The 25,763-nt window shown below is 38.3% G+C and overlaps 1 protein-coding gene across 1 annotated transcript in view; it reads right to left on the bottom strand.

The window, feature by feature from the left end:
• Positions 1-25,763, bottom strand: part of LOC139715921 (43 kDa receptor-associated protein of the synapse-like) — a 108,097-nt gene that overhangs the window by 13,700 nt on the left and 68,634 nt on the right. The window contains exon 2 of the mRNA XM_071627473.1: positions 6,177-6,275. Coding sequence (XP_071483574.1) covers positions 6,177-6,275 — 99 coding nt within the window. The remainder of the gene's footprint in view (positions 1-6,176; positions 6,276-25,763) is intronic.

Here is a 25,763-nt window from a genome sequence, read left to right as displayed (position 1 = left end):
CTTCGGTGAATTTCTCCCAGATCTTAATATGTTGTAGCTGAGACTTTGGGCTATCGTATTTTACCCTTCGTCTTTTTCATACGATGTCGGGATCACGTTAAAAAACGTGGTTGAATTTAAAGCTTATCTTCAATGTATTGAGATGTTTCTTTTCTTTCTGCAACTTTCTTTGCAATAACTCAAGAAAAACAGCGTCTATCACCCTCAAATTTTGCACATGTTTAGTTCATGTCACGTACATTATTTCATAAAATAACAACTTCTTGATCAGACACCATCTTGGGTATGTAAATTAGGGTCAAAGGTCATAAATGTTTCATTCTGTATCTTAGTGAATACATGTCCTATCTCTTCTATATTTTGCACACGCAAAGACCATGTTACAAGAATCATTTTACGAAATAACCACTTTTTGCTTAGATGCCATCCTGGCTGTGCAAAGTGGGGTCAATGGTCAAATATACTTCATTCTGTATCTTCGTTACAGTGTATACGGAATTTGGTACCAAAGATGGCAGGTCTGACTCGCTTTTCTAAATGAGATTCCAAATATCACACGGCGAATGTCCCTAAACACAGATGAAACCTGTATGGTCATGCCTAAATTATGCATTTGTTGCTGTATCTTCGTTATCTAGTGTATACAGAATTTGGTACCAAAGATGACAGATATGACTCCCTTTTCTAAATGAGAATCCAAACATCACACGGCCAATGTCTCTAAACACAGATGAAACCTGTATGGTCATGCCTATTGCGATCAGACCTCGAATCATTGATTAAAAAAAAATCGGATCACCTTAATTTGTCAGTAATGACAAATTACAATCTCTAGTTAATCTTTGTCATTAATTTCTTTCATTTCCGTTTCCATTATCAGAAAGTATCAGTGGATATTACTTAAGATTATTCAGACAGGACAAAATCAGACTGGACAAATAAAAAAAAAGAGCATTAGACATCTTGTGAAGCCAGAGAAGATTACAAGACGGGGATGAAGACCGTTACTGAGACAGAAAATGAAACAGACAGACGCCTTGCTGCAAACAAGAGAGCCGTCATCTATGCAAATGAAGCGTCTAAAGATCCGTGTGCATGCGTAACCATGGGACCTGCGACGCATCAAACCGAATCCCATCGGCACCGATGAACACCAAACATCATAGTAGGGAGAAAAAAGAAGGTCCACACTATTCTTGGAAGATTTTAGTGCGTATTTCCCCTAGGGGAAATGGTTCATTTCGGAGAAATGTTTTTAATCAGTTGGAGAACATTAAGTGTCGCATCAACTCCACTTTCTAAACACACACAGAGAGAAAGAAAGTGGGGTGGGGTGGGGTAGAGAATGTAAAGTAAGTTGAAAAAGCAGCGCAAGTTAATTTCCCAAGGCCCCGTGAGTCAGTTCTTTATACCCATCTGGCCCTTCTCTTAATGTTGGCACGTCCACGGAACGAGAGCATTTCCACTGCCGGAGGCACTCCGCTACCATTTTCCCGCCATTTCCCACTCCATTTATTGCCTTAGGAGCCAAAGGGCAATCTAGCTTTCCCTGTACATCCTGATGTGGGTACACTTGAAAGTGGATTAATGACTAATGGAGCATGTCAACGAATCAAAAGCAAGGAAAGTGAAAGGGGTGGGGTCATGCATGAGATGGAATGACGCATTATTTTTTGTTTTGTTTTGTTTTGTTTTGTTTTGTTTTATTTTATTTTTAAACTGCACTTTTCCCATCTCCGTCCTGGTGCTAAACCGACTTCTTCCTAGAAAAGTTATTGTCAAACGATGCTGCCAGTTGCAGGGGTTAGTAAATTGATCTCATGTCACAGACTATTGATGACAACAGGTAAAGATCAACCGGATCAACTTGATATCATCTTGAAGAAGCGCGAAAACGAAACGACGTCAGTCATAAAACGACATCCGTTACAAACGCCTGCCAGTTTCGAATCGCGCCATGTCCATTATAACCATTGTCAGCATCATACTCTAAACATGGCAGAAGTAATTTGACCTGATCAACAACTAATTACTGTACATATATGACGTTTTCAAATGCATAACACAGGTGTCCAAAGGGACACTATTCAATGTAATATTCAAATCTCAGTTTATGTACATTATCACCCGGGGTATTCTACCTCGAGGCATAATTTCGAAACGTTCGGTTTCACGGCCAACAGTCGGCGGGAAGTTCAAATTGAGCATGCGCGACAAGCTAGAGTTTAATGCACTTGTATTTCAGCCATGCAACATTAAGGGGAAAAGGCGGGAAAATAAAACAAAAAACATGTGGAAGTGTGTGGTGACCATGTTGAAAACTCTTCGGCTCCCTTTACAACGCCCTTTTTCTCCACGATTAGATGGATGCTCGCCGATAAATGCACCGTCGTCGGCAGATGCTGCATCAATTTTCCCCGCAGTTATCTCCCATTTTTCTTCAGAGCGCCGACCCCTAATCCGCCGCGCGATCACTGGCCCAAAATATATCGCAGATATGCGGACGATGAGTACTATTTCGTACATCCTCAAAAGATGAGAAAGGTCCGATCTGATCATACCCGTGGAAGATGTCATAGGAGGAGGATGGAGGAGGAGGGAACGCGGACACACTGATGATGTCAACAGCTGTCTTCCATAAAAGGACCGAGACAGATCAAAAACACAGGTACACTGCCTTCACCCTGCCTAAAGGTGGCGTCCCTTCTACCAAACATATAACAATTCCTTGACGTACAAGTGCACTTGAAAGGGATACAATATAATATAGGTACTCATATAGCGCTCATACAACGAGTATAGGGCCTAAAAAATGTGTCACAGAGCTTCACAAAATTATAATATCAAACTGAGTACAGATCCGTTCGTATGTACACATTAATCATTATTACCCATATGAGGTAGTTTTGCCGGGCAATTGTAGTTGTTATTTTGGTTGGCCGTTAAGTACAGCGGGCAATATTAGTGGATATTTTCCTTCTTCCGGGTTTGACCATTAACTTTACACGTAAACACTCCGGTCAATCACCAAGAGAAAATATCGAAAACGCTAGAATCCGGGCACTTGCATAGCTCATACAGAGGGACACTTCGTGCGGAGAGCCTTACACCACACAATTTTTGTTTCACTCTCAAAATCATAACGGACATGGGTTTGAAAATAGAAGAGAACAAACGACAAAGGTAAAACTATGACGACGTTCTTGATATCTATATTTTTGCCGAGCTAATCCATCGAAATCGTCACTTTCTTCATACACTAAACTCAATGATAGTAGAGTAGACATTTATTGTAGGCCAACTTACGGTTGTTGTGGTGGACGATATACAGTCTGATTGATTTAGACTGACGGCGCTATTGAATTAAGCAACACACTTTACCTGCCTGAAATTTTATGATGGTGAAGGGGATAGTGATGATAAAAACAGCATTTCTTCTGTTTATGACGATCATCATCATTTATCATCGTTACTATAACACAATTGCCATCATCTCCATAAATATCACTGTTCATCACCATTATCCCTTCATGGGAGATTAAAGTGTGTGGAATTTCTCTCATCTTCACAGCTTCAAAACATTTACCGGTATATTAAATTCACGTAAGTACCCTCGAAACTGATACGCGGGGATGTGCATGCTCTATCATAGCGTCAATGGATCACAAGTTTATGCGCCAGAATCGTTCGATGCTTGCCATTGCCGATTTTGAAAGCTGCGCGTTCAAGAGTTTCAGATATATAACACTTTTCAGAGCAAGTGAACACGGTTATCTCTAATTATCAAGTACCACACGGGCATTAATCATTTATAAAAATAGAACATCATTTCCAGTTTCATCGTTGATGGAAAATTACAAACTACTGAACAGAACCACAGCACTTCACAACGTATTCAACAATAATGTGCACACTTACACAGTATTGGTGAGGCAAAATGCTCATGCTTCTATGGTGGTTCGACTGTACTAGGCATTATATCCTGTTCAAAAAAAAAAATCAAATTTAATCAGGTGCTCTCCGTTGATAATTTTAAAAGTTATATATCATATCATAGTTCTTCAATGTAAAAAGAAAAAAAAATCAATGATATGGACGTGTAAAAATATCTCGCCAGTTGTCAGGCTGTGCTGAAAACATGGATATACTAGTGGGCGATTTATATTCAAGATGATCTATATTCAGTTGGAGACTGCGTTCAGAAATTGTTAAGACATGTAAAAAACTTCAAAGTCCCATCAAATTGTGATGAATCGTACTTTGATGCCTTTATGCGGTTAATTTGATTATTTATCGATCAGTACATTTTGGTTATTTCTGGCGTCATGTATGTTCACAGTGCTGTAGACAAGAAAAGAAGAGGACAAAAAATAATGAGACATTTATTCGCCACATGATACGTGTTATCAAGACCCTGTTTGAATGGAAGACGCTGCGGGTCAACTGAGGTCACGAGGAAGAGGTCAGAGGTTAAATCGTATAATCGCCGCAATGTGTGGTAACTGTCTCGGACGTACGTGATTGATGAGGCTTGTGCTCACACGCGGCAAACAACTTGGAAAGATACTCGACCATCGAAAGGGGTTCTGATTCACTAATTATCTCACGGCATCTTCATCGAATAGTTAAGAACTATCTCTTCACATTACTATACAGAGAAGAGTTGAGGACTTGCTTAAAGGGGCTGTACAGTACTGGTTGAGGTGGGGATTCATGTTTTTTACATTCCTAAGTGAGATAATGAGAAACCTCTTATGAAATATGAAAGAGCATGTAATTTTAAGAAGGATTCCATGTTTATTTGATGAAAATTGGTTTTCAAATGGCCGAGATATCCAAAAAAAGTGATAATAAAAGACTACAGGCCACGCCTTTTATTAGGATTTCTTTGTTTCACCTTGTTTTTGGATATCTCAGCCATTTCAAAAGCGATTTTCATCAAATAAACTTTTGATATATACCCCTTAGAATTGCATGCTCTTTGACATCTCATAGAGTGGTTTCTGAATATCTCGCAAAACGTTAAAAGCTAAATCCTCACCTCGACCAGAACTGTACACACCCTTTAAATTCCAAAGCTCAAGCTTTCGATACTCCCAGATAGTTTCGGGGGATAAGTTGTCATTCCGATTCCCTCACTCTTCAGTGCACTAAACATTTTCTTCAGTATGAACATTGATTTGATCTGTGACTCGAGCGTCGCAGATCTAGAAATTCATCCTCGTTCTATACTCGCGGTTTCAATGATTTTTTATTCAATTCACTCTGGACATCGGAAAGTACGCATCGTCATATCTCGCTAGCTTGCCTAGTCAACAGCTGGATATGAAGATTGCAACAATCCATGATGTCACAATGTGACAACGACATAATGGAATACAAGAGAATTCCACAAAATTTATTTATTTCATAATGAAAACATACACATTCCTTCCACTGGTTACCGGTATGTTTACAGGATGTTAAAGGTAATGTCATTCCCTGCTTACTGAAAGAGGTAAGCAAAGTGCTCTGTCATTATGCTGGAAAATACAAATATGCTGAATTCTCTTAATACCTTCTTTATTACTGTCCTACTATGGCATCACGAAATTTTGTAATCTTCTTATCCATGCAGCGTTGGCGGTACTGAACCTTTAGACATTTATACTTATCGAAAGGATTATCCGATTTTCCTCAAACTCCACTGATTTCTTCTCCTTCTATTTTTGCATGAACTCAGTCCATTACATAATTATTTGGGCTATATTTCCCTATAATCACATCCGTTGATTAGGCAAGCTTGCGTGCTACGACGACGTGTAATTTAAAACATTCCGAGTGAGTTGAGTGAAGATTCATTGAAAACTCGAGTAGAGTACTTATATTTCTGCAGCCACACAATCCACATAGGTATATTTCGGTTTCATTCCCCTTTAATACAGTCATGAACACATGCAACAGTGTACTCCATCAGGGCCCCATTTCATTAAAAAAAAAAGTTGATATGATAGCAAGTCTTGCTGGCATGGCAGTTGTCATGGTAACGACAAGATTCCAGCTGTCTGACTGGCTGTTGCTATGAGAAGTGGCCATTCCAGCTAGAGTTGCTATCCTATACATCTTTTATGAAATGGGTCCCTGCTGTTATCATTATACATGTATATTGAAAACGGGTAAACTACGTATTGTCTCACCTCGCAATCTCCCCTGTTTCTGTGTACATCTGCGAAGACACACATACACCTTGCCTGGGCCAGATGGTCGTGTTGCTGTAGCGACAGCTTCATGGCCTCCTGCAGACGACAGCAATAGCGGGAGAAAAAAAAAAAGCGGGAAAAAGTTGTATTAGTAAACATCAAAATAGCTATAGGCCTACATTGTGTGGCCTTTTCTGTATACGTCGAGGCAGGGAGTTCTCATCTCCCTGGCCGAGGCGCTCTTACAGTTTCTCTCAAAAGCTGCAACACCAACACACCACTTGCATGTAAGGGTTGCTGGTGTAGTTGCACCGCATACAACTGTATATAAGTCGCAGTTATTGCAAGTTACAGTGACAACGAGCCTATCGGCGATGCGGGTATGCGTGCAAAGTTGACTATGTGTATAACGTTGGTATTAGGCAGTTTCCCCTTCCTAAAAAGGTACTAATTGTGTCGACATGATTTGCATCGTCATACTGACGTAACAAATACACTCGATAAATATAGATTGTAAATATAGATGACCCCCCCCCCCCACACACACACACACATACACACAACTCTGCCATCATAATCATTCGATTCCATTTGACATTATTGCACCACCTCACAACAGGTATGCCACGAGATCTGTGTTGATCAGTGTAATCATGGTGGCCATAGTATAAGTACACAGTCTTGCAAAAATCGTAAGTGTTCCTGCGCTGTGTGTAAAGTTGGAATACGATTCGACTGATCTGGTTTGCTTGTTTTTTTCGTGAAACTTACTAGACGAATTAAAAAAAGGGGGGGTACAAAAAGAAGTCGAAGAAAACCCCACATCCTATAGCAGCCCGTTGGTGAGTTTGTTCGAGGGGTCATGGCAGGGTAAGAAATTCGGCATATACCTTAAAACACTTTCACTGCTCCACAGCAAAAACTGAGTCAATTCCATGGTTACATACATGCTTGTCTTCAAAGGGGTTGCTCAGGGCGTAACGGGCGTGGTTGTTAACCGGTGAAACCAAGGGGGTACAAGGTACTAGTATAACTCCTTGGCGAAACACAAAAGAAGTCAATTATTTTCTTGCTGGAAGAGGGCGTGACCCTCGAGTCAAACGTCTTGTCAAAATTCCCAGCAACAACACGACTGCATTGTTAGCAATCGTCAACATCAGTCTCCCCCTTCTCTCTTATTTCTCTCTTTTTCCTCTCAGCTCTTTTTTTCGGTTTCCTCACTTCTTCTTTTTTATTTCGAAAGGCACTGTGTATGCTTTAACAAGATGTTATGGCTCTGAGGAAAAGGCGGAAACAAACCAAAGCAAAATCGCTTTGTTCGCTGCTGTGTTTTGAAATGAAACGAAATGATTTGCGGATTAATCTGTGATGTGGTGGTGCCTTTTGAAAGGTGAAGGAGGCAAGGGTCAACCGATGTCACCAACCATCGCAAAATGTTAACCATAAGAATTAGTTGAGTGAATTCGACAGGGGCAAATTGTCATGTCTGCGTAAATGCGTAAGAATCCTAAAAGTCCAAATCTAAAGCCTTATGCCAGTCAAGTGTCAGGAACAGTCGTTAGATCCACTTGAAATGTCGTCACATGATAGCACGAACAATTTGCGCATGCGTTAGAATGTCAGTTTCCTCTCAGCACCTCAGCCTGGCCATCAACTTCACCCTGACCGCTGAGTGGGGTCATGCCCTCTGACATTGACCTTTGACCTGCGACCTACTGTTCTCACCCAGAAATATCCCGTAGGTTAGAGAAAACCATATGCAACCTAAAATGGCGTAAAAAAGTGAACAGAATGCGACAGGAGCGTTTGGAAATAAAAAGAAAGGCAGGAGAGGGTGGGAGGGGGAGCGTGATATATTTCGCAGCCATACGGAAGTTGTACAACATATCTACGAACAACAGTGCTATACCTATACGCTGCAATACTTCGAATTGAAACTGACGGTAGATGATCTTTCCCATAACAGACAGATCTATGCTAACATTCTTGTTCATGATCGCATACAACGATGACATTTTGATAGTATATTGGATGTGGTATACGGTGTCGTCCCAGGCCACTGTCTCATGAGATTACAAAGTGTCAAATTCACCGAATTCGTGCCAAGTTCGAGTAAACCGGGGTGGGAAACAGTAACCATACCAGAGCTCACTGTGTCAAACTATAGCAAGGACTGGTGCCACATCCCTGCTCAAACGTTTCTTGAATAAAACAGTTGCTGAACATATCGCACACAAGCATCATGTAATACATTATGCACACATACATGCGCACATAAACACAAACGCGCACACACATATACAAGATTACAATACACATGCAGGTACAATCACACACACAGGTAAATGGATCTCGAATCCTGGCCAAATCCCTTAGAAAAGTAGAAACCAAGCGAGATATCGTGAGTTGTTCTGGTGGACAAATGATGGAATGTCCGCGAGGGAGAAATTCGTTTCTTTTCTAGTTTTTTTTTTTCTTAATGATACGCTATCATCCTTCCTATTTTTCTCTCCCGAGACAATTCCAAAATCGACGCGATCGGGAATTCGGTTGAATGTAAAGCCATCAAAGCCGAGTGCTGACAGTATCATACCCAGTTCCAAGATCTAAAGACAGAAAAATAACAGGGGGAAAAACTACCACATGCACTGTATCAGAATATTTGTTCACTGTGTCAGAATTTTTCAAGGGAAGTTCACCCCAAAAGAGAAATTCGCTTCGTGTAACAGAAATAAAAGAGGAGTTATTTTGAAACAGCTAAAACACACAAGACCACATAATATTTGCAAGACTCATTACGAAAGATTCGACATTTGAAAAATTTTCGATTATAAACATTTAACTCGGTACGATTCCATACAGAAGCAAACGAGGACGCTTATATAGGCTAGGTACGTGACATAGAACGCACTTACATGACTTACGTAAAGCAAATCTAATCTGTGGTTACTGTAAGACACGAAATGCTATTGATGATCACTTGATCATAACTTGCTGAATGTAGGTTTCCTTTTTGTCAACTACCGTGTGGGTCTTTCTCATTATATTCTCATCGAAATTAACCCTTTGCTCGGAGTTCATTCCCGAAAACAAAAGTACACGTCAACCTCAATCAAGATTACGAAATAACAGCAATTCTGATACCTGTAATAATATAATTATCATATAATACATAGTACAAATGCAAACAATGTGCTGGTATACATGTGCCACAAGCACTTGACTATAGTATCGACAAATTCTACAAAAGGAAAGAAATATCGCTGGTGATAAAATGCGGTTGATGGGAATATCGCTATAACTACGCCTCTTCCTCGTGCACTGAGAGTGTGTAGTCAACAAAACACTTGCCCTATCGTTGACTTGCAAACGTGGGTCTGTCTTTGAACAAAGGCAATAATATTCAAGTACTCTTAGTATCAAGTATTTCGACTGGAAATACACTGGAATGGAATCTGTCATATTCATGCACCAACGTGCATAATCAAAGGACAACCCAAGTCTCACATGCAATACACAGGCAAACCGACTAGACTCTCTACGTAGAGACTCAAGAGAAACGATATAGCAGCAATAACAACAACAGTAAAGAGTAAAATGCCGAGGAATTCACAGTGTCGTCAAGACTCTCTAAAGGCTATCCCTCTAGACAACTAGCAAATATATTTATGGATTTCCGGCTTGCAGTGTTTTTCAACGTCTTCAGAAATTTGTCTCCACCAATAAATCAGGCACTTGGACTTATATGGGGAGGAATGAAAAGGGAGTAAAGTTCGAGACCGCCTGACAACAGTCAGACCAGATTTGAAGTCAGGAAATAATATATTCTCGTTGTCACACGTGATATCGTCAGGCAGGGGGTATGATTCTATGACGACATGACCAAAAAAAGAAAAAGAAAAAAAGATCTGTGCAGGGGGTTGGGACAGTATATCTTCCCACTATATGATCTGTGCAATAATTCCTGCAGTCGAGAAATGGAGTTCGAAGATAAATCCGTCTAGGCTTGGAAACAGGTATCCCATGGCTCGTCCCATCTTTTTAGTATCGAAAAAGTGAAAAAGTAATGACGTAACAAAGGGAGCACTGTGGTATAGTGGTGAAAGTTCTAAGCCCCTAGATCAGGAGGCCCTCAGTTCAAATCCTGACCGGAGCGGAATTTAGTATTTTACCTATACAATACCTCTCTCGACGCAGATGAAAATAAGGAGAAACCTGTCACTGGTTTTATCTCCCCCCTGGAAGAGCACTGCTTGCAATTTAGACGATACCATGGGTAAATTACATCATGTATATTCTTTACAAGATGATGTTAAGCAAACTGGCATCGATGATATCATTACAAATTGTAGCAGTATAATTATGATTCACAATAACATTACCATCATAATCATCATCATCATCACCATCATCATCATCATCATCACCATCATCTTCATCATCATCATCATCATCGTAATCTTCATCATCATCACCGTCATCTTCATCATCATCATTTTCATTTTCATCTTCATCATCATCATTATCACTATCACTATTTTTATTACTACATTGACCAAATACAATATTGACAAAAGGGGGACACCGATATGGGTTACAGTTCGTTATTCCGAAGGTTCTTTAGTCCGAAGGTTCGTTATTCTGAAGGTTCGTTAATCCGAAAATGTGATAAAGTTTGTTATTCCGAAAGTTCATCAATCCGAAAATGAAATAAGGTTCGTTATCCTTTGGAATAACGAACCCTATTTCATTTTCGTATTAACGAACCTTCGGAATAATGAACTCTATTTCATTTTCGGATAAACGAGCCTTCGGAATAGCGAACCCTATTTCATTTTCGGATTAACGAACCTTCGGAATAACGAACCTTCGGAATAACGCCACAAATGTTCGGATTATATAGCGAACCCTTTTTCATTTTCGGATTAACGAATCTCTAGGTATAGGGAATTTGTGTGTTTCGGATTAACGAACCTTCGGAATAACGAACCTTCGGAATAACGAACAGCACCCCCGATATGTATTGCATGATTGATATTGAAGACGCGTGCAATATTTGGTCTTTACGAGATCAACACGTGAACATGGATCTGACATTCAATACCTGGGTTCCTATGATGTTTCCATGATAATCTTGAGGGCACTTTTAAGAGGAAATTGGAGGAAATTCGAAGATATTTCTGCCTCCTACTGTAAAACTGAATTCCTGTTAAATTGGGGATTCGACACATGCTGCTATTTTGATATAAACCGCCATCATGATAGTTTAGATAAATTTTGCGGGAAGTGAAGACTGTTTGGCATCAGGTATAGCGAAAGAGAGAGCGAGAGAGTTACACCATCTGCGCCTTGATGTCTCGTCAAGTGAAAAGAGCAAATGGAGACAGAAACGGTGCCTTTTACAAACGGAAATATTAGATTTTCAGTGTAAATCAGTTGGAAGACGCCACAATCGTTGGAATGAAATCGATACAAATTAAAGGAAAGGATTGGTACGTCTCCGGCGACGAAACCAGGTGGCCATTTCACGAAAGTTTCACCTATGCCAAAAATGTCAAATGACATGAGAGATGAATGCCACAAAGTGATGTCAGTATATAATATGAACTCAGTGAATCCCAGGAGGCACTCGCCGGAGTATCTCCTTGACGCATCTGAAGAAAGCTAGAAAACACATCCTTATCCTAGCGTTTGGATGTGTCTTTTTTGATAGTCTCGTTAGTCTGGGCAATGACCTCGCCGTTTGGCAATCTATTTCTCCTTAAAATGTAACGGGTTGCATTGTAGGTGGTGTTGTGGTGATAAAGCAAGCCTCTGACGTGAGCGAAAAAAAAAGAGTTTGCAAAGGAAATAAATGTTCCGTTCCGGCAAGTGGTCGACCGTTCTCACGGGTATCCCTTGGGTCGGGGATGATTGAATCAGAGATCATGACCTTTTCGACCTTTGACCTACTCCCTAACAGCTGAATTGTTTGCAGGGAGGACACATGAGGCGCGTAAAAGCAAATTGGGGATGAGGGTTTGATAGGGGCGGGGGAAACCGGTAATGAAATTGGCCGTCCCCCAGTCCCTCGCCTCCGTTTACAAATTGCCGGGAACCGCAAACAAGCTTATTAAATGTCGATGGCGCTGAACTTCGTGAAAAGAGTGTGTTGCAGTCTTATTGATACCAGTTGCTCAAGCTGTCATCACAGGCCAAATTCGTTTCAACCTTGGCTTCACACTTCGATTCCATCTTGAGAAAATAACACGGCGAACTGGGACCTGTGTTTTTTCCCGGTAAAGCGCACACAGTATTTCACAGGAGAAAGTTGATATCATCAGGGAGAAGTGGAAGAATTTCCACCTCCCTGGTATCATTTCGTCTTGCGTTATCCTGCATGCATCGCAATACATCCGTCGGGCATTCCAGCAGTCTTCCTGCGGATTGGCTTATCAAAAGTCATGTGACTTTTGGGCAAATCATCCCCACCTTTGTCAGAACAAACTTCATCAATCAATACTGTATGTGGTTCATAATGGGATTCTTGCTGAATTGGATCTTTCGTTCGCTTGACCAGCTAAAATGAAGATATTAAGAATTTTGTGGCTAACCAAAACCCACGGTCATAATAATGATAATGATAACTAGAGATTGTAATTTGTCATCACTGACAAATTAAGGTGATCCGATTTTTTTTTTTAATCAATGATTCGAGTCCTGATCGTAATAGGCATGACAATACAAGTTTCATCTGTGTTTAGAGACATTGGCCGTGTGAGGTTTGGATTCTCATTTAGAAAAGGGAGTCATATCTGCCATCTTTGGTACCAATTCTGTATACACTGAATAACGAAGATACAGCAACGAATACATATGACCTTTGACCCACCTTTACACTCCCAAGATGGCATCTGAGGAAAAAGTGGTTATTTTGTGAAATGATTCTTGCGACATCGTCTATATTCGTGTGCAAAATATGGCAAAGATAGGACAGGTATTCACCAAGATGCAAAATGCAAAGTCTTAGGTACAACATAAAATCTGGGAGAAATTCACCGAAGGGTAAGTGAGAGCTAGTGCTCGATAAAGAAAAGCATGTCGATTTTCACATTAAAAAAAAATCCCTCCCATAGAGATAACACGTCATAACGAAAATACAGAAAGAAGTACATATGACCTTTGACCTCACTTTGCACACCCAAGATGGCGTCTGAGCAAAAAGTGGTTATTTTGTGAAATGATCCTTGTTACATGGTCTTTGTGTGTGCAAAATATGGGAAAGATAGGACATGTATTCACCAAGATACAGGATGAAACATTTATGACCTTTGACCCTAATTTACATACCCAAGATGGTGTCTGATCAAGTAGTTGTTATTTTATGAAATAATGTACGTGACATGAACTAAACATGTGCAAAATATGGGATTGATAGCCATTGTTGTTGTTCATCTATTGCACAGAAAGTAGTAGAAAGAAAGAAAAATAAAGAAAAAATATGTTATTTTATAGAAATTTGAAGGAGAAGCATAAAAAATCAGAAAAAGATAAAGTTAGGAAGGGAGATTAAGACTAACTAAAGAAAAAGAAGAAAAAAAGTGTTTAAAAAAATGAAAAAAAAATATTGGCAGGGGTGAGCCTCGAACCAGGGACCTTAGGATTACGAGTCGGATGCGCTATGCAATGACCTATTTCATGCTCCATAGGCCCTGTGTATTAAGCAAAATGACGCTGCATCGAAGCCACGTGCCATTTTCAACCAAGTTTTTCGACGTGATGCCGACGTCGTATGAAAAAATGAAGGGCACACTTACGATAGCCCAAAGTCTCAGCTACAACATACTAAAATCTGGGAAAAATTCACCGAAGCAAAAGTGAGCTAGTGCTCGAAAAAGAGAGTCATGTCAATTTTCACTGCCAGAAAAACTGCTCTCCCATAGAGATAACACGTAAACTGGTCAAATTCTACAAGGATACATTCAATCCATTTTTACGAGGCGATGACGTCATCCAATCAAAATGTTATATTTACATTAATGAAAGAACATTTCATAAGCTACAACATACTGAAATCTGGGTGAAAATTGGCGAAAGTAAAGTGAGATACGCTCGAGTGAATTTGAAATTTGATGACGTCATTTAGACAATTTACTTTTTTTACTTTATTAAGAAATTTGATATCTTTTAATCATTTTGTCAGCATAGCCAGCCCGTGAAATGACATGTACAACTCATCAGCTTTCAAAATATGTAAAGAAAATGGGGGGTCACCGTTCATCCTGACGAGTAAAATCGGATTTAAAATCATCGGGTTTTTGGCATAGTTGCACTGTATATCGCCATTGACGCGCGCGCGGAATTTCAACTTTGACGGGCCCGTATGACGTCATATTGAGTCGGATTGACTTGAAACTTGGTAGAAATACACCTTGACATTTCAGACATCCGATCCGTGTGAAAAAAATTGGAAATTTCTATTGCATATGAGCTTTGCGTGCGTATATGCGCGCGCGCGTACGCGTCCGTCCGATTTTTTCAATTTTTCAAAAAATGCTCCAAATGGTCTGAAACGTGTGCAAAAAATTTTGAGCTCGATTTGAGTATACAAATATTTCAACGCGCGCGTACGCGCACGTTTTAAAGTATAGATGAATTTTGAGAATATGAGCAGAATGCGTTTGATTTGAACTTTATGTGACGAAAATTTCATTGAAAAACTCCATTCTATTAATGAGATATGATTGAGAATGTGTTTTCATATAATGACGTCATAGTGACGTCACGGTCAACTGATCACTTTGATTTTAGTTCGATTGCCGTCTTTGGGACACGATACATACATGGTGTAAGTTTGAACTTGATAGGCATAGCACTTTCTGAGCTAACCTCTGCACAACTTTTGGGGAGAAATAAAGAAAGAAGAAGAAGAAAGAATCCGTACAGATACAGAAGGTGATCCGAGAGGATACTCGGATCACCTAATAAAGAAAAAATTATGTTATTTTATAGAAATTTGAAGGAGAAGCATAAAAAAATCAGAAAAAGATAAAGTTAGGAAGGGAGATTAAGACTAACTAAAGAAAAAGAAGAAAAAAAGTGTTTAAAAAAATGAAAAAAAAATATTGGCAGGGGTGAGCCTCGAACCAGGGACCTTAGGATTACGAGTCGGATGCGCTATGCAATGACCTATTTCATGCTCCATAGGCCCTGTGTATTAAGCAAAATGACGCTGCATCGAAGCCACGTGCCATTTTCAACGAAGTTTTTCGACGTGATGCCGACGTCGTATGAAAAAATGAAGGGCACAGTTGCGATAGCCCAAAGTCTCAGCTACAACATACTAAAATCTGGGAAAAATTCACCGAAGCAAAAGTGAGCTAGTGCTCGAAAAAGAGAGTCATGTCAATTTTCACTGCCAGAAAAACTGCTCTCCCATAGAGATAACACGTAAACTGGTCAAATTCTACAAGGATACATTCAATCCATTTTTACGAGGCGATGACGTCATCCAATCAAAATGTTGTTTTTACATTAATGAAAGAACATTTCATAAGCTACAACATACTGAAATATGGGAGAAAATTGGCAGAGGATAAGTGAGATACGCTCGAGTAAACTTGTAATTTGATGACGTCATTTTGAAAATTTACTTTTTTTTACTTTATTAAGAAATTTGATATCTTTTAATCATTTTGTCAGCATTGCCTACCCATGAAATGACATGTACAACTCATCAGCTTTCAATATATGTAAAGAAAATGGGGGGTCACCGTCCATCCTGACGAGTAAAATCGGATTTAAAATTGGCAGTTTTTTGGCATAGTTGCACTGTATATCGCCATTGACGCGCGCGCGGAATTTCAACTTTGACGGCCCCGTATGACGTCATATTGAGTCGGATTGACTTGAAACGTGGTATAAATATTCCTTGACATTTCAGACATGCGATCAAAGTGAAAAAACTGGAAATTTCCATTGCATATGAGCTGTGCGTGCGTATATGCGCGCGCGCGTACGCGTCCGTCCGATTTTTTCAATTTTTCAAAAAATGCTCCAAATGGTCTGAAACGTGTGCAAAAAAATTTTGAGCTCGATTGGAGCATACAAATATTTCAACGCGCGCGTACGCGCACGTTTTAAGAGAAAATATGAATTTTGAGAACATGAGTAGAATGCGCATAACTTTAAATATATGTGACGTAAATTTCATTGAAAAATTCTATTTCATTAATGAGATATGATTGAGAATGTGTTTTCATATAATGACGTCATAGTGACGTCACGGTCGACTGATCACAATGATACATTAGATTTGCCGTCTTTGGGACATGATGCATACATGATATAATTTTGAAATTGACAGGCAGCGGACTTTCTGAGCTAACCTCTGCACAACTTTTGAGGAGAAATAAAGAAGAAGAAGAAAAACTAGAGATTGTAATTTGTCATCACTGACAAATTAAGGTGATCCGATTTTTTTTTTATCAATGATTCGAGTCCTGATCGCAATAGGCATGACCATACAAGTTTCATCTGTGTTTAGAGACATTGGCCGTGTGATGTTTGCATTCTCATTTAGAAAAGGGAGTCATATCTGCCATCTTTGGTACCAAATTCTGTATACACTGAATAACGAAGATACAACAATGAATACATATGACCTTTGACCCACCTTTGCACTCCCAAGATTGCATCTGATGAAATAGTGGTTATTTTGTGAAATGATTCTCGCGACATCGTCTATACGTGTGGAAAATATGGGAAAGATAGGACAGGTATTCACTAAGATACAAGATGAAACATTTATGACCTTTGACCCTAATTTACATACCCAAGATGTTGTCTGATCTAGTAGTTGTTATTTTATGAAATAATGTACGAGACATGAACTAAACATGTGCAAAATATGGGGGTGATAAGGCGTGTTTTTCTTGAGTTATTGCAAAGAGAGTTGCAGAAAGAAAGAAATATCTCAATACATAGAAGATAAGCTTTAATTTCAACCAATTTTTTATCGTAATCCCGACATCGTATGAAAAAACAAATGAAATAAAACGATAGCGCAAAGTCTCAGCTACAACATATTAAAATCTGGGAGAAATTCACCGAAGGGTAAGTGAGCTAGTGCTCGATAAAGACAATCATGTCAATTTTCACATTAAAGAAAATTCCCTCCCATAGAGATAACACGTCATAACGAAGATACAAAAAGATGTACATATGACCTTTGACCTCAATTTGCAACGACAAGATGGCATCTGAGTAAAAAGTGATTATTTTGTGAAATGATCCTTGTAACATGGTCTTTGCGTGTGCAAAATATGGGAAAGATAGGACATGTATTCACTAAGATACAGGGTGAAACACTTATGACCTTTGACCCTACTTTACATACCCAAGATGGTGTCCGATCAAGTAGTTGTTATTTTATGAAATAATGTACGTGACATGAACTAAACATGTGCAAAATATGGAAGTGATAGAGGCCGTTTTTCTTGAGTTATTGCAAAGAAAGTTGCAGAAAGAAAGAAATATCTCAATACATCGAAGATAAGCCTGAATTTCAACCCAATTTTTTGACGTGATTCCGACATCGTATGAAAAAACAAAGGGCACACTTACGGTAGGGTAAAGTCTCAGCTACAACATATTAAAATCTGGGAGAAATTTACCGAAGCTTAAGTGAGCTAGTGCTCGATAAAGATAGTCATGTCAATTTTCATTTCCAGAAAAACTGCACTCCCATAGAGATAACACGTAAACTGGTCAAATTTGACAAGATTACTTTTAATCCATTTTTACGAGGTGATACCGTTATCCAATCAAAATATTGTAAATTTATGTTTGAAAGAACTTTAAATGAGCTACATCATACTGAAATCTGGGTGAAAATTGACAATGGACTAGTGAGATACGCTCGAATGAACTTGAAATTTGATGACGTCATTTTGAAAATTTACTTTTTTTACTTTATTAAGAAATTTGATATCTTTTAATCATTTTGTCAGCATTGCCACCCCATGAAATGACATGTACAACTCATCAGCTTTCAAAATATGTACAGAAAATGGAGGGTCACCGTCCATCCTGACGAGTAAAATCGGATTTAAAATTGGCAGTTTTTTGGCATAGTTGTACTGTATATCGCCATTGACGCGCGCGCGGAATTTCAACTTTGATGGGCCCGTATGACCTCATATTGAGTCGGATTGACTTTAAACTTGGTAGAAATATTCCTTGACATTTCAGGCAGCCGATAAGTGTGAAAAAACGGGAAATTTCTATTGCATGTGAGCTGTGCGTGCGTATATGAGCGCGCGCGTACGCGTCCGTCCAATTTTTTCAATTTTTCAAAAAATGCTCCAAATGGTCTGAAACGTGTGCAAAAAAAATTTTAGCTCGATTTGAGCATACAAATATTTCAACGCGCGCGTACGCGCCCGTTTTAAGATATAGATGAATTTTGAGAATGTGAGTAGAATGCGCTTGACTTGAACTATATGTGACGTAAATTTGATTGAAAAATTCAATTCCATTAATGAGATATGAATGAAAATGTGTTTTCATATAATGACGTCATAGTGACGTCACGGTTGACTGATCACAATGATTTTACAAGATTTGTCGTCTTTGGGTCACCATACATATATGGTATAAGTTTGACATTGATAGGCAATGCACTTTCTGAGCTAACCTCTGCACAACTTTTGGGGAGAAATAAAGAAAAACTAGAGATTGTAATTTGTCATCACTGACAAATTAAGGTGATCCGATTTTTTTTTATCAATGATTCGAGTCCTGATCGCAATAGGCATGACCATACAAGTTTCATCTGTGTTTAGAGACATTGGCCGTGTGATGTTTGCATTCTCATTTAGAAAAGGGAGTCATATCTGCCATCTTTGGTACCAAATTCTGTATACACTGAATAACGAAGATACAGCAATGAATACATATGACCTTTGACCCACCTTTGCACTCCCAAGATTGCATCTGATGAAATAGTGGTTATTTTGTGAAATGATTCTCGCGACATCGTCTATACGTGTGAAATATATGGGAAAGATAGGACAGGTATTCACTAAGATACAAGATGAAACATTTATGACCTTTGACCCTAATTTACATACCCAAGATGTTGTCCGATCTAGTAGTTGTTATTTTATGAAATAATGTACGAGACATGAACTAAACATGTGCAAAATATGGGGGTGATAGGGCGTGTTTTTCTTGAGTTATTGCAAAGAGAGTTGCAGAAAGAAAGAAATATCTCAATACATAGAAGATAAGCTTTAATTTCAACCAATTTTTTATCGTAATCCCGACATCGTATGAAAAAACAAAGGAAATAAAACGATAGCGAAAAGTCTCAGCTACAACATATTAAAATCTGGGAGAAATTCACCGAAGGGTAAGTGAGCTAGTGCTCGATAAAGACAATCATGTCAATTTTCACATTAAAGAAAATTCCCTCCCATAGAGATAACACGTCATAACGAAGATACAAAAAGAAGTACATATGACCTTTGACCTCAATTTGCAACGACAAGATGGCATCTGAGTAAAAAGTGATTATTTTGTGAAATGATCCTTGTAACATGGTCTTTGCGTGTGCAAAATATGGGAAAGATAGGACATGTATTCACTAAGATACAGGGTGAAACACTTATGACCTTTGACCCTACTTTACATACCCAAGATGGTGTCCGATCAAGTAGTTGTTATTTTATGAAATAATGTACGTGACATGAACTAAACATGTGCAAAATATAGAAGTGATAGAGGCCGTTTTTCTTGAGTTATTGCAAAGAAAGTTGCAGAAAGAAAGAAATATCTCAATACATCGAAGATAAGCCTGAATTTCAACCCAATTTTTTGACGTGATTCCGACATCGTATGAAAAAACAAAGGGCACACTTACGGTAGGGTAAAGTCTCAGCTACAACATATTAAAATCTGGGAGAAATTTACCGAAGCTTAAGTGAGCTAGTGCTCGATAAAGATAGTCATGTCAATTTTCATTTCCAGAAAAACTGCACTCCCATAGAGATAACACGTAAACTGGTCAAATTTGACAAGATTACATTTAATCCATTTTTACGAGGTGATACCGTTATCCAATCAAAATATTGTAATTTTATGTTTGAAAGAACATTAAATAAGCTACATCATACTGAAATCTGGGTGAAAATTGACAAAGGACTAGTGAGATACGCTCGAATGAACTTGAAATTTGATGACGTCATTTTGAAAATTTACTTTTTTTACTTTATTAAGAAATTTGATATCTTTTAATCATTTTGTCAGCATTGCCACCCCATGAAATGACATGTACAACTCATCAGCTTTCAAAATATGTACAGAAAATGGAGGGTCACCGTCCATCCTGACGAGTAAAATCGGATTTAAAATTGGCGGTTTTTTGGCACAGTTGCACTGTGTATCCCCATTGACGCACGCGCGGAATTTTGATTTTGACGGGCCCGTATGACGTCATATTGAGTCGGATCGACTTGAAACTTGGTAGAAATATTCCTTGACAATTTGGACATCCGATCCGTGTGAAAAAACTGAAAATTTCTATTGCATATGAGCTGTGCATGGGAATATGTGCGCGCGCGTACGCGTCCGTCCAATTTTTTTCAATTTTTCAAAAATGCTCCAAATGGTCTGAAACGTGTGCAAAAAAATTTTGAGGTCGATTTGAGCATACAAATATTTTAACGCGCGCGTGCGCGCGCGTTTTGAGATAAAAATGAATTTTGAGAATATGATTAGAATCCACTTAACTTGAAATATATGTGACGTAAATTTCATTCAAATATTCTATTCCATTAATGAGATATGAATGAAAATGTGTTTTCATATAATGACGTCATAGTGACGTCACGGTCGACTGATCACAATGATACATTAGATTTGTCGTCTTTAGGACATGATGGATACATGGTATAAGTTTGAACTTCATAGGCATAGCACTTTCTGAGCTAACCTCTGCACAAATTTTGGGGAGAAATAAAGAAAAACGAGTCCTGATCGCAATAAGCATGACCATACAAGTTTCATCTGTGTTTAGAGACATTGGCCGTGTGATGTTTGCATTCTCATTTAGAAAAGGGAGTCATATCTGCCATCTTTGGTACCAAATTCTGTATACACTGAATAACGAAGATACAGCAATGAATACATATGACCTTTGACCCACCTTTGCACTCCCAAGATTGCATCTGATGAAATAGTGGTTATTTTGTGAAATGATTCTCGCGACATCGTCTATACGTGTGGAAAATATGGGAAAGATAGGACAGGTATTCACTAAGATACAAGATGAAACATTTATGACCTTTGACCCTAATTTACATACCCAAGATGTTGTGCGATCTAGTAGTTGTTATTTTATGAAATAATGTACGAGACATGAACTAAACATGTGCAAAATATGGGGGTGATAGGGCATGTTTTTCTTGAGTTATTGCAAAGAAAGTTGCAGAAAGAAAGAAATATCTCAATACATAGAAGATAAGCTTTAATTTCAACCAATTTTTTATCGTAATTCCGACATCGTATGAAAAAACGAAGGAAATGAAACGATAGCGCAAAGTCTCAGCTACAATATATTAAAATCTGGGAGAAATTCACCGAAGGGTAAGTGAGCTAGTGCTCGATAAAGACAATCATGTCAATTTTCACATTAAAGAAAATTCCCTCCCATAGAGATAACACGTCATAACGAAGATACAAAAAGAAGTACATATGACCTTTGACCTCAATTTGCACAGACAAGATGGCATCTGAGTAAAAAGTGATTATTTTGTGAAATGATCCTTGTAACATGGTCTTTGCGTGTGCAAAATATGGGAAAGATAAGACATGTATTCACTAAGATACAGGGTGAAACACCTATGACCTTTGACCCTAATTTACATACCCAAGATGGTGTCCGATCAAGTAGCTGTTATTTTATGAAATAATTCACGTGACATGAACTAAACATGTGCAAAATATAGAAGTGATAGAGGCCGTTTTTCTTGAGTTATTGCAAAGAAAGTTGCAGAAAGAAAGAAATATCTCAATACATCGAAGATAAGCCTGAATTTCAACCCAATTTTTTGACGTGATTTTGACATCGTATGAAAAAACGAAGGGCACACTTACGGTAGCGTAAAGTCTCAGCTACAACATATTAAAATCTGGGAGAAATTTACCGAAGCTTAAGTGAGCTAGTGCTCGATAAAGATAGTCATGTCAATTTTCATTTCCAGAAAAACTGCACTCCCATAGAGATAACACGTAAACTGGTCAAATTTGACAAGATTACTTTTAATCCATTTTTACGAGGTGATACCGTTATCCAATCAAAATATTGTAATTCTATGTTTGAAAGAACATTAAATAAGCTACATCATACTGAAATCTGGGTGAAAATTGACTAAGGACTAGTGAGATATGCTCGAATGAACTTGAAATTTGATGACGTCATTTTGAAAATTTACTTTTTTTACTTTATTAAGAAATTTGATATCTTTTAATCATTTTGTCAGCATTGCCACCCCATGAAATGACATGTACAACTCATCAGCTTTCAAAATATGTACAGAAAATGGGGGGTCACCGTCCATCCTGACGAGTAAAATCGGATTTAAAATTGGCAGTTTTTTGGCATAGTTGCACTGTATATCGCCATTGACGCGCGCGCGGAATTTCAACTTTGACGGGCCCGTATGACGTCATATTGAGTCGGATTGATTTGAAACTTGGTATAAATATTCCTTAACATTTCAGACATCCGATCAAAGTGAAAAAACTGGAAATTTCAATTGCACATGAGCTGTGCGTGCGTATATGCGCGCGCGCGTACGCGTCCGTCCGATTTTTTCAATTTTTCAAAAAATGCTCCAAATGGTCTGAAACGTGTGCAAAAAAATTTTGAGCTCGATTGGAGCATACAAATATTTCAACGCGCGCGTACGCGCACGTTTTAAGAGAAAATATGAATTTTGAGAACATGAGTAGAATGCGCATAATTTGAAATATATGTGACGTAAATTTCATTGAAAAATTTCATTCCATTAATGAGATATGATTGAGAATGTGTTTTCATATAATGACGTCATAGTGACGTCACGGTCCACTGATCACAATGATACATTAGATTTGTCGTCTTTGGGACATGATGCATACATGGTATAATTTTGAAATTGATAGGCAGCGGACTTTCTGAGCTAACCTCTGCACAACTTTTGCGGAGAAATAAAGAAAGAAAGAAGAAGAAAGAATCCGTACAGATACAGAAGGTGATCCGAAGGATACTCGGATCACCTAACTAGAGATTGTAATTTGTCATTACTGACAAATTAAGGTGATCCGATTTTTTTTTTTCATCAATGATTCGAGTCCTGATCGCAATAGACATGACCATACAGGTTTCGTCTGTTGTTAAAAACGTTGGCAGTGTGATGTTTGAATTCTCGTTTAGAAAAGGGAGTCATATCTGCCATCTTTGGTACCAAATTCCGTATACACTAGATAACGAAGATACAACAACAAATACATACGACCTTTGACCCACCTTTACACTCCCAAGATGGCATCTGAGGAAAAAGTGGTTATTTTGTGAAATGATTCTTGCGACATCGTCTATACGTGTGCAAAATATGGGAAAGATAGGACAGGTATTCGCCAAGATACAAGATGAAACATTTGTGAACTTTGACCCTAATTTACATACCCAAGATGTTGTCCGATCAAGTAGTTGTTATTTCATGAAATAATGTACGTGACATGAACTAAACATGTGCAGAATATGGGGGTGATAGGGCGTGTTTTTCTTGAGTTATTGCAAAGAAAGTTGCAGAAAGAAAGAAAAATCTCAATACATAGAAGATAAGCTTTAATTTCAACCAAGTTTTTTATCGTGATCCCGACATCGTATGAAAAAACAAAATGAAATTTAACGATAGCGCAAAGTCTCAGCTACAACTTATTAAATTCTGGGAGAAATTCACCGAAGGGTAAGTGAGCTAGTGCTCGATAAAGACAATCATGTCAATTTTCACATTTAAAAAAATTCCCTCCCATAGAGATAACACGTCATAACGAAGATACAAAAAGAAGTACATATGACCTTTGACCTCAATTTGCACAGACAAGATGGCATCTGAGTAAAAAGTGGTTATTTTGTGAAATGATCCTTGTAACATGGTCTTTGCGTTTGCAAAATATGGGAAAGATAAGACATGTATTCACTAAGACACAGGATGAAACACTTATGACCTTTGACCCTAATTTACATACCCAAGATGGTGTCCGATCAAGTAGTTGTTATTTTATGAAATAATGTACGTGACATGAACTAAACATGTGCAAAATATAGAAGTGATAGGGCGTGTTTTTCTTGAGTTATTGCAAAGAAAGTTGCAGAAAGAAAGAAATATCTCAATACATCGAAGATAAGCCTGAATTTCAACCCAAATTTTTGACGTGATCCCGACATCGTATGAAAAAACGAAGGGCACACTTACGGTAGCGTAAAGTCTCAGCTACAACATATCAAATTCTGGGAGAAATTTACCGAAGGGTAAGTGAGCTAGTGCTCGATAAAGATAGTCATGTCAATTTTCATTTCCAGAAAAACTGCACTCCCATAGAGATAACACGTAAACTGGTCAAATTTGACAAGGTTACTTTCAATCCATTTTTACGAGGTGATACCGTTATTCAATCAAAATTTTGTAATTTTATGTTTGAAAGAACATTAAATAAGCTACAACATACTGAAATCTGGGTGAAAATTGACAAAGGACTAGTGAGATACGCTCAAATGAACTTGAAATTTGATGACGTCATTTTGAAAATTTACTTTTTTTACTTTATTAAGAAATTTGCTATCTTTTAATAATTTTGTCAGCATTGCCACCCCATGAAATGACATGTACAACTCATCAGGTTTTAAAATATGTAAAGAAAATGGGGGGTCATCGTCCATCCTGACGAGTAAAATCGAATTTAAAATTAGCAGTTTTTTGGCATAGTTGCACTGTATATCGCCATTGACGCGCGCGCAGAATTTCAACTTTGACGGGCCCGTATGACGTCATATTGAGTCGCATTGATTTGAAACTTGGTATAAATATTCCTTAACATTACAGACATCCGATCAAAGTGAAAAAAACTGGAAATTTCAATTGCACATGAGCTGTGCGTGCGTATATGCGCGCGCGCGTACGCGTCCGTCCGATTTTTTCAATTTTTCAAAAAATGCTCCAAATGGTCTGAAACGTGTGCAAAAAAATTTTGAGCTCGATTGGAGCATACAAATATTTCAACGCGCGCGTACGCGCACGTTTTAAGAGAAAATATGAATTTTGAGAACATGAGTAGAATGCGTATAATTTGAAATATATGTGACGTAAATTTCATTGAAAAATTTCATTCCATTAATGAGATATGATTGAGAATGTGTTTTCATATAATGACGTCATAGTGACGTCACGGTCGACTGATCACAATGATACATTAGATTTTTCGTCTTTGGGACATGATGCATACATGGTATAATTTTGAAATTGATAGGCAGCGGACTTTCTGAGCTAACCTCTGCAC

This window comes from Diadema antillarum, unplaced genomic scaffold, assembly GCF_040938485.1.
Source record: "Diadema antillarum isolate AM-2024a unplaced genomic scaffold, OU_Dant_1.0 scf00000057, whole genome shotgun sequence".
In the NCBI taxonomy this organism is placed as follows: Eukaryota; Metazoa; Echinodermata; class Echinoidea; order Diadematoida; family Diadematidae; genus Diadema; species Diadema antillarum.
Note: the sequence above shows the minus strand (reverse complement) of the source record. Positions and strands in the feature narration are given on the sequence as shown.